The sequence below is a fragment of the Sinocyclocheilus anshuiensis genome, unplaced genomic scaffold, assembly GCF_001515605.1.
Source record: "Sinocyclocheilus anshuiensis isolate Anshui unplaced genomic scaffold, SAMN03320099.WGS_v1.1 scaffold229, whole genome shotgun sequence".
Lineage (NCBI taxonomy): Eukaryota > Metazoa > Chordata > Actinopteri > Cypriniformes > Cyprinidae > Sinocyclocheilus > Sinocyclocheilus anshuiensis.
Genome location: NW_015537957.1, coordinates 685,118 through 695,964, shown reverse-complemented (window position 1 = coordinate 695,964; position 10,847 = coordinate 685,118). Strand labels below are relative to the sequence as shown.

Sequence of the window (10,847 nt, the reverse complement as noted above, 5' to 3'; positions counted from 1 at the left end):
GGACTTTGAGATTTGTAACTTTCTAGATCTTTTTTATGCCCAAACATACACACTACACACTGACTAAAATTAAAAAAGTGAAAAAGCATAATAGGACCCCTTTAAGTAATTTCAATAGAAATCTGCGCAATCAGTCATTTTGCTTGACGACCAAAGATTTTCTCACAGATTTCACACATTTTTAGATTACAAAGACAACCTTTTTTTTTTCTTCTGTGGATTAACTTACTAATTTGAATTAATCATTCACCACAAGACTAATAATGTGCACAAACAAACTAAATAGAGTCGATTTTGATTTCATGATGTGACTTCAAAGGAATAGTTCACCCAAAAAAAAAAATGTGCTGGAAATGTATACTCAACCTCAGGTCATCTAAGATGTAGATGAGTTTGTTTGTTCATCAGAACAGATTTGTAGAAACGTAGCATTACATCACTTGCTCAACAGTGGATCCTCTGCAGTGAATGGGTGCCGTCAGAATGAGAGTCCAAACAGCTGATAAAAACAACTCCAGTCCATCAAATAACATCTTTTGAAGTGAAAAGCTGCATGTTTGTAAGAAACAAATCCATCAAGTTTCTAACTTCTAACCATTGTTTCCATCTATAATATGAGTCCCTTATCCATAATATAGTTTTTTTCCAGTCATCTTGTCTGAATCAGGAGAGAAATATTCTCAGATCAAACACAGTTTACAAGTGAAACAAATATTTTATCAGCTGTTTGGATTTTCTTTCTGACGGCACCCATTCACTGCAGAGGATCCACTTTTTTTTTTTCTCCAAATCTGTTCTGAAGAAACACACATCTACATCTTGTATGGCCTGAGGGTGAGTATTTTCAATGAGAGTACTTTCAACAAATTTTCATTTTTGGGTAAACTATTCCTTTAAGAGAATAGAGGAGTCCTGACACAAATTATAACTAAACCGACATTTTGGTTAAACACCAAAAAATGTGACATAAGCAAAATCACTTTTGGAGAAGTGCGTCTAAGCTATTTTTCTAGTGCAAGCTGTTCATTTGTGGTGTCACATGTGTGGTTTAAGTCAAGCTTTATCTCTGTTTTTTGTTTTTTGAACACAGCCGCCTCCCACATATGAGGAGAGCATTCGTGAATCCGTCCAGTCCATTGACGTCCCGTTTGACATCCTGGCACCCGAGGAGGAGCAGCCACACACACCGGTTACAGATTTACCTGCATATGAAGATCTACCTCAAATCACAGACTCACAAGATCCCAATAACACTGTTAACTAAAGCGCAAGAATGCAATCTGTCCTTAGCAGGAAATCAACAGCCGTTGAGCTGTGACTACCCTGACGAGCAGCCGACGTGTGCGTGAATCCGCTGTGCTTGCAAAAGACGCCAAAATAGGGTAGGACTTGACCTATGCAATAACTTGCACTAGCACAATACGAGAGGAGAAGGATGTTGCATCACTACTGGAAAAAGGGAAGAGAAGAACAAGAATATGCAAGAGTTTAAGTTCTGTCTCTGTTAAAAATGACATGAAACTGCTACTATATAGAATTATACTGACTGTAGATATTGCCATGACTTTTCCAAGCCTAAAAAATGTAAACATTACATCACATTCCATGATATTATTACATTTATACATAAGTGGGGAATGTTGATTTCATTTTGATTATAAAAAGTGACGTAAGCTATGAAAGCAAATGTTTTTTTTTTTTGCAATAACATCCATTTATGAATGGTTCAGAATAACACTAGTGACATTTATTAACCATAAATAAAGTCTATTTTGATTTCATGTTTAATTTTTCACAGAGATGGCAGGTTCATCTAATGCCAAAGTAGCAGCTGGTGTACTGTACTGACCTATAAGCACAAAAAAGGGATATTTGAAGCCATGTTTTGGACATTACAGGGATGATTCTTTTATTACCGTTTCATCATATGTAATCATGTGCTTTTGTATGAGAGTTACTAGAACAAATTCGATCACTATTTTAGGCAGAGAGAATGGAAATTAGTTTGAATTCAATTCAGTTTTTGGTCATTTTTTTCGGTGTACATGTTCCTTGTCAAACCAAATGACGCTTTGCTGAAATTCTATTTGTCGAATCTCTCTTTTTGAATGACCGTTTACGAATGTGCTCAATTTTATCACTGTGAATAAAGATGTTAAATGTACAGTTTGCAAAAGTAATATTAGACGTGGACTTGTTTCTTCTGATGGTGTGCTCAGGAATGGGTCACACTAAATCATCAGTTTTTTCCCTTTACTGTAAATACAGTACTCAGAGCATATGATTTCAAGATGTTTGCATTCACAAACAAAATTCAAATTCGAAGCAGTTTCATGCGTAACAAGTTTGAGGCCACAGCCTGTGTCCTCATTTCCCTCTGAACACGCATTTGCATCTTTCAAAAGCTACATGAGAAATATTTTCCTTAGGGCACAAGAATTAAGCTGGTATGAGAGGTTGTGCTGCGCTGTGATATAGTCACGACTAAATGGAACTGTGCAGTGATATGGTGAACATGTTTCGCATCTTACCTGTTACTATATTATATATTTTAGTATTGACAGTATTGACCAATCAGTGGGCATTAATCAACAGGACATCCACTCAATGATTAACCCACATGGGATTCACATGTCTAATAAAACTGAATGTACACTGCCGTTCAAAAGTTTGGGGTCAGTAAGAATTTACTTGAAAGAAATTATTACTTTTATTCACCAAAGATGCATTTATTTGATCAAAACTGACAGTAAAGACATATGATGCATAATGTGACAATTGTTTTCTATTTCAAATAAAAATTGATCTTTTGAACTCTTTATTTATCAAAAAAATCCTGAATGCATCATGTTTTCCACAAAAATACGAAACAGCACAACTGTTTTCAACACTGATAAACACTAATTACTGTTTGTTGAGCAGCAAATCAGCATAATATAATGATTTCTGAAAGATCATGTTGCACTGAAGACTGGAGTGATGATGCTGAAAATTCAGTTTTACATCACAGGAATAAATTACATCTTAAAATATATTCCCATAGAAAACAGTTACTTTAAATTGAAATCATATTTAGCAATATTACTGTTTTTAACAGTAACTGTTAACTGTCTTTAAAAAAAAACGCAGCATTGGTGAGCATAAGAGACTTTATTGAGATTTTACAAACTTTTTTAATGGTAGTGTAAATTCAACTAGAATTTTTTAATGTGCTGTTTTAATTTAATATTGACCAGTCCTTTAAATATTAACATACTTGACTGGATGATTACTATTAGCATCATGTCTATAAGAAACATAGGCTAAATACTTCATACTGAAAGGCTGTATATCAGTTTATGTATGTATGTATGTATATATATATATTACTTTATATATATTAGTGCTGTCAAATGATTAATCGCGATTAATCGCATCCAAAATAAAAGTTTTTGTTTACATGATATATGTATGTGTACTGTGTATATTTATTATGTATATATAAACACACACACACATGCATGTATATATTTTGAAAATATTTACATGTATATACATTTATATTATTCTATTTTTTATTTTATATAAATATATATAATATATAAACATACCATTTTTTTTTAAATATATACATGCATGTGCTTGTATTTATATATACATAATAAATATACACCGTACACACATATATCATGTAAACAAAAACTTTTATTTGGGATGCGATTAATCGCAATTAATCGTTTGACAGCACTAATATATATAGTGTACTGTATAAACATTTATGTTTCAGTAGTATGCATATTGTTGACTAATTGTATTAAACTGTATTAAATAGACAAGTCCTCTAATATTTAAAGGACATTGTACAAATAGACTCTAATCTATCTATCTATCTATCTATCTTTATATAGGCCATTATATTAAACATTATAAATATTTAGCAATATTAAACATTATTAATATTTAGCAATTAAGCACACTTTCCCTATTGTATTGCAAGAAACATCAACAACAACTACAACAAAAAATCTCATCGTCATTATTGTATTGCCTATAGACCAACAGCTTTCTTCTGGATACTGAAGAATTTTAGTGAAATTGTGTCTTCTAGTGGTCACTTCAGGAAGTAGCAACTTTACCACTCCTAACTAAAAACAGATGATCCTGTATTATTCCTGTTTAGTTACCTGCAACCAAATGAGCTCCGAATGCCTGGAAGCGGTTTAAAGCGTAACTCTTCCGCTCCTATAGAGTCTTTATTGTCTTCAGTGATGTCCTAATGAGAGGCACCACAGAGAGGCTTGTCTTCTGTCCACAGCAGCAGCACAGCTGGGGCCTCAATCTCCACACACACAATACAGAGTGAATAACACATGTCAGTCAGAAGAAGACACACTCAATGCGTCAGCGGATTCATCTTCATTAGATCCCGTAAAACAGCCCTTCACATGAGTGACGTTAATCACACTGAATTGGCTCTTTATGGGGATTTGAACACAACACGCTTGCTAAGACTTCCTGTTAAAACACATGGCAAACAATGTAAGAGAGTCTGGAATAGAAGTGAAAAGTGCTTGATTTTGAACATCTTCACCCTTCTTGATTCTGATATCATTTTTGCACACTGAACACAAGAACAGATGTGAATTTGTCCTTTATTTCAGTAATAAACAAATTAGTTTTCATTTTCAGTTACTCACTGTTAAGTAACCCTTGTGCGCTTGAAGTGTACTTCAAATCTTAAAGGGATAGTTCACCCAAAAATGAAAATTCTGTCATACTCACCCTCATGTCGTTCCAAGTCCATAAGACCTTCGTTCATCTTCGGAACACGAATTAAGTTATTTTTGATGAATTCAGAGAGCTTTCTGACTCTCCATAGACAGCAAGGATCCTAACACAATCAAGCCTCAGAAACATAGCAAGGACATCGTTAAAATAATCCATGTGACTTCAGTGGTTCAACCGTAATTTTACGAAGCTACGAGAATACTTTTTGTGCGCAAAGAAAACAAAAATAATGACTTTATTCAACAATTGTCTCCTCCACATCACCCTATAGCACCATTTTGGAGAGTATCACATACGTAAACAACGTATGCACGCAGATACGTTGTTTACGTTCAGATCAAAGCGTAAACATCATATCCGCGTTTCTGAGCCTTGATCGTGTAAGGATCCTTGCTGTCTATGGGAGGGTCAGATCGAGAGCTCTCAGAATTAATCAAAAATATCTTCATTTGTGTTCTGAAGAAGAACGACATGAGAGTGATCAATTAATGACAGAATTTTCATTTTTAGGTGAACTATCCCTTTAAAAGTATATTTATTTAAAACACTGTACATTATACATAATATTACTGAAATAAAAGGGCACTTGAGTGAACTTGAGAGAGACTATGTTTCTTAACTCACTTAAGTACACTTTCAAAAAGTGCACTTTGTAATAATGTCAAATTAAATGATTTCCTACATTGTCAGTCATGTTCTAAAAAAAAAAACTGGGTTATTTTGTTCAACGCAAACGTTGGGTTGAGCCTATTAGCTGATTTTGTGTTGCTGCTTGGTCAAATGCACCCCTTTCCCACGCCTCGACATAACAACCCAGCGGTAAAATTACTCATCCTCTTCAGGAAAGAGCAGCAGCAGTTTTAACATTAACTGACATACAAAACAAAAAAAAAAGAAGAAAAAGAAAGAAAAAAAAGAAACGTTTTAATCAAATGTGCCACCACTAACTGATACTTGCCAATCAGGAATTAGCCTACATATAAATATAAACTGATGAGAAAATGCCACAAACCATTATGATGTCTACTATTCTAACGTGCTTTATGAAATTTACACCAACCATTCAGAAGTGTCCCTGACCTTGACAGGCTTTTCACAACGCAATGTAATGTAAGTCTGCAACGTAATGTAAGTCTATGCTATATTAAACAAAGTGTGTACTTATTAACGTGTCTGCAGAAAGTCAAATGCTTTGACAAAACCTTCAGGCATCTCCAGAAGAAATGCATGCTATATATACAGTATATATATATACCTCTATTTGACCCTCTAACTCTAACACTTTCTATTCTATTTTAATTCTACTTTATCTATATTTATCTTTTTTAATTTTTTTTTATTCTTTATTAAAAAAAACAACAAAAAACAAAAACTAGCTTTCTATTTTTTCTATAACTTAATGATTGCTATCGGGATGTGAAGAGACTTTCAACCAGCATAACAAAAAATGTTTCTGAAGACAATCACCTATTACACCTTTAATGTTAAAACTGCCTCTCGGAAAGAGCGATTCACATCGTCGTCGAATTGGTGCATTTCTTTGGTGAGATAGCCTACAGGTGTGTGTTTTATTTCATCTATAAAATCGGGTCAGGTTAGCCCAACATGTGTTCTGTCCTAGATTTACCCAAAATCAGGTTGTTTGTGCATGTGTGTGTTTTTTTTAAACGAATTATGTTTAAATAATCGTTTGTCATTCTTTAAATGGGTCATATGATGCTGCTAAAAATAACATTATTTTGTGTATTTGGTGTAATGAAATGTGTTTATGCGGTTTAAAGTAAAAAAAACACATTATTTTCCACATACTGTACATTATTGTTTCTCCTCTATGCCCCGCCTTTTTGAAACGCGTCGATTTTTACAAAGCTCATCGGTCTGAAAAAGCGAGGTGTGCTGTGATTGGCCAGCTATCCAGTGCGTTGTGATTGGCCGAATTCCTCAAGCGTGTGACGGAAATGTTACACCCCTCACCATACTGTTGATGCCGTGTCCCGGCCGGAGCAACGAGACAAAAACATGAAAACCCATTATAAACGAGGCATTTGTTGCATCCAGTGGGGACATAATTACTGATTATAATGACTTATACTGTCTTTTTACGAGAGGCGCGGGCTTGAGAACGGCACGGCCGGCGGATTCGACGAAGGAGCGGCAACCACATATGATTACCCCGGGCTGGACTCCGCTTCGTCCACGGTGAAAGCCGATCCGGCGATCCACAGCACTTTGTTGTGCTGTTGATGTATTCCCTCAGCAACCAGCACGGATCAACTCTAGGCATGACGAAGTGGATATCGTCCTCTTTTGGAAGACCAAACAAAGTAGTTTCGCTTTCACAACGAAACACACAGCTCTTCAGGACATGGCGACGGCGGCAACAATACTACAGCTAGATTAAAAGTTACGCCTTCTTTCTTTGCGTGAACATTTGTGCGGCGTTATGCAAATCTTCCCACATAGCGACGTAGATATGTGGGGGACCAAGAGCTTGTAACACTCCAAAGAGAAAGGAAAAATTGAAATCGCATCATATGACCCCTTTAAAGAAGTACACTGTGCACATGTAGTATTTGATTAGAATTTAGTGTGTTGTTTGATATTACATTTAAAGTTAACATATTTTAACCCTCTATGGGATATCGTCATTTATAAATGACGCTAAGAAAATTGCATTTAAAATACAATATTAATGTTCAACCAACAGAATTTTATTTTAGTTATGTCAAATGACATCCCCTTCAACCAGTAAAATTAAAATTTATTAGCCATGTGCTTCACATTTTTGGTAACTAAGTAGTAAAGGAGACATTAGCACATGTTAGGTCACATGCTCTCAAGGCTCCATAGTGAGTAGCCTAGGGAAGATTCCCCGATTCGCTCGGTGCATCGGTAAAAAAAAAAAAAAGTTAACGATGCGATGCATCGGTTTAAAAAGTGTGCATATGCTACAATTTGTCATTTATATCGCGATGCATCGTTTCTAACATATTTGCATCGATAAAAACCGATTCATTTATATATATAATTACTAGTGGATGCGCTATACTTTTATTATTTAGAAAGTGACCAATATTTTATATGTAGATTGATTTCTCCTCTCTAAATTGTTTCTCAAGTGCGCGCTCTCATCACTGCTGCTGCTGCGTGAATCACAACATCACCGAGACCCGATGAAAAACTGGGATTAAAGTCCAAAACCTAAATAACCTTGAAATAACCTAACAAATCAATTCGGGGCTAAAGCGGTTCCATTAAAGACAAATTAAATTCACGCAATCTCACTAATATGTGCACGTTAATTCTTAAACAGACCTTAATGTCGATCATGGATCAAAACTGCTCGGCACAGACAGACAGGAAGACAGAAAAGATCAAAATAATAGTTAAATCAGCGGAAAAGTATTTAGGAATAAAAGGGCTTAGCTGTGAGGTAGTGGAAGAAATGATAGTGGCAGGAAGCACAAGCTCGCAGACATGGGTTGGTGGCTCTTTATGATATTAGCTATATTGCAATGGAACTCCAGGAGCCTTATAGCAAATGGACAGGAATTCAAGAGTTTTGTCTCAGATTTAGCAGATAGACCTCATGTAATATGTGTGCAAGAAACATGGTTAAAACCACAGTTGGACTTTGTATTGTATGGATATACTTCAATTAGGAGAGATAGAGAAACAGGAAAAGGTGGAGGTGTAGCAACTTTTGTTAAAAGTGGGGTAAGATATAACCTTATTAGTAAAGGCAAAGAACATGAATCTGTTGTAATTGAAGTATGGTCAGAGGAAAACAGTATAAAAATAGACAATTTTTACAACCCTTGCAATAGATTAAGTACTGATATGTTGGAATTAGTTTGCGGATCAATGCAGGGCAAAATAGTGGTATGTGGGGATTTTAATGCACACAGTACATTATGGGGAAGTAAAAACACAGATATAAATGGATTAGCAATAGAGAAATTTATAGATGATAAGGAATTGGTGTGTATTAATGATGGAAAGGGAACACGGTATAATAGTTCAAGTAATACAGAAAGTGCTGCGAGACTGGGGAGCGAGTAGAGCATCGCTAATAAACATTTATCAGGCTCTCATGAGAACTGCCTCTGACTATGGTTGCTTAGCGTATATGTCAGCATCGGAATCTAACCTTAAAAAGCTTGATGTGGAGCAGGCACAGGCACTCCGGATTTGTACCAGAGCATTTAAAACATCACCAGTAACTGCATTACAGGTGGAAGCAGGAGAGATGCCGCTACGTATTAGGAGGGTCAAGATCATGTTGGCGTATTGGACTAATTTACAAGGACATAGTATGGTGCACCCCACAAAAGCTGTCTTGCAAGAATGCGCAGAGCATAATAAAAGCAATTTTTACAGTTTTGGATGGGTGGGGAATGCTAAGGCTCAAAATGCAGGTCTCAATCAGTTGCAAGTAGGACCCACTGTGGCAATATCAATGATGCCACCCTGGAAATTTATAAAACCATCTGTAAATATAAGCTTACAACAAATACTAAAAGAAAACTCAAAAATAATGCCACAGTGGATAATAGTTCAAAACTATGTAGAGCAGTATCAAGAGGAATTATTCATATTTACGGATGGATCAAAGCAGCCGGAAACAGGCCGTACTGGTGCAGCATTTTTTATTCCTCGGTATGAAGTAGTAGTCAAAAAGAGGACAACAGACTACCCGTCAGTTTACACTGTGGAGTTAGTAGCAATTTTACTGCCGTTAGGGTGGGTGGAAGAAAATAATCAGAACCAAGGTGTCGTTATAGCCTCAGACAGTTTATCAGCATTATTAAGCATTCAATCTGGGAGAGCGTCATGTAGACAAGACCTCATTTACCAAATACTCCACTTGCTTCTCACACTTCATAATAAGGGAATGGCTGTCTCCTTCCTTTGGGTTCCTGCCCATGTAGGGGTGGAAGGAAATGAAGTTGTGGATATGCTAGCAAAAAACTCTACAAAGCATGAAACAGTAGATGTACACGTACCAATAAGTAGAGCAGAGGTCAAAACCATCATAAAGCAACATTCATTTAAAATATGGCAGGAATATTGGAACACAGCGGATACAGGACGTCATTTATACAGTATACAAAATCAAGTAGTCACAAGCATGAGGAAGGGCAGAAGCCCAAGGGAGGAGATGTTAGTCTCACGTCTTAGAATGGGTCACACTGGTTTAAATACAACATTGCACAGAATAGGAAAACATCCCACTGGATTATGCACTTATTGTAATGTACAAGAGACAGTGAAGCATATACTGTTAGACTGCAAAAAATATGAAGAAGATAGGGCAGAATTAAAGGCACAAATGGATGAACAAAGCATGACACTTGAGCATTTATTAGGGAAAGCATCTGGGAGAATACACAATTTATTAATGTTATTTCAGAAAAACACTGGGTTAAGTGAAATAATTTAATAGGGGTTTTTTTTTCTTTCTCTCTCTCCACCTCTCCTTTGATGTCAGTCTAATACCCACACTCCAGTCTAGTAGGTGGCGGTAATGCACATTTGAGCTGAGTTGCCATCCTCCATTAAACCTGAAAGAAGAAGAAGAAGAAGTGGCAAGGTGTACTCTCAATCTGAGATGGAGCTAGTCTGTGCAATCTAGAACTTTTATTTTTATTGCTTTTTGAATGTAGAGATACAGCAGCGTATTTATGAGATTTGGGAGGCTCTTGTTTTGGACAAACAGCGAATATATCTGTGCTGTTTAATGCATTTGAGGCGTTGTGTTTTCCTCAGTGCATAACTGACATGTCACAGTTATCTTCTTCATCTGTAAATGTTAGAAAGTCATGCAAACATATAGAGGCATGTGAGAGCAACGAGCGCAGCTGCGCGCATGCACGCCAAACAGGCAGAGCGCAATCAAATAGGAGTGCAATAATTCTGAGTAAAATATACAGTTTGCTACAATATTTGTTTTTGGACATTAAATGTGCCTTTTGTAGACTTTTAAACCTACATATAAAGTATTTTTATGATAGCAGTAACTAAGTGGACTATTGTAATAGGTAAATCAAATGTAAGCTAGTAGGCTACAGTACTAATTA

At 36.0% G+C, this 10,847-nt stretch overlaps 1 protein-coding gene across 1 annotated transcript in view; it reads left to right on the top strand.

The window, feature by feature from the left end:
- Positions 1-1,543, top strand: part of LOC107665706 (uncharacterized) — a 17,296-nt gene extending 15,753 nt beyond the window's left edge. The window contains exon 5 of the mRNA XM_016456705.1: positions 1,091-1,543. Coding sequence (XP_016312191.1) covers positions 1,091-1,264 — 174 coding nt within the window. The 3' untranslated portion in view covers positions 1,265-1,543. The remainder of the gene's footprint in view (positions 1-1,090) is intronic.
- Positions 1,544-10,847: the final 9,304 nt, after the last annotated feature.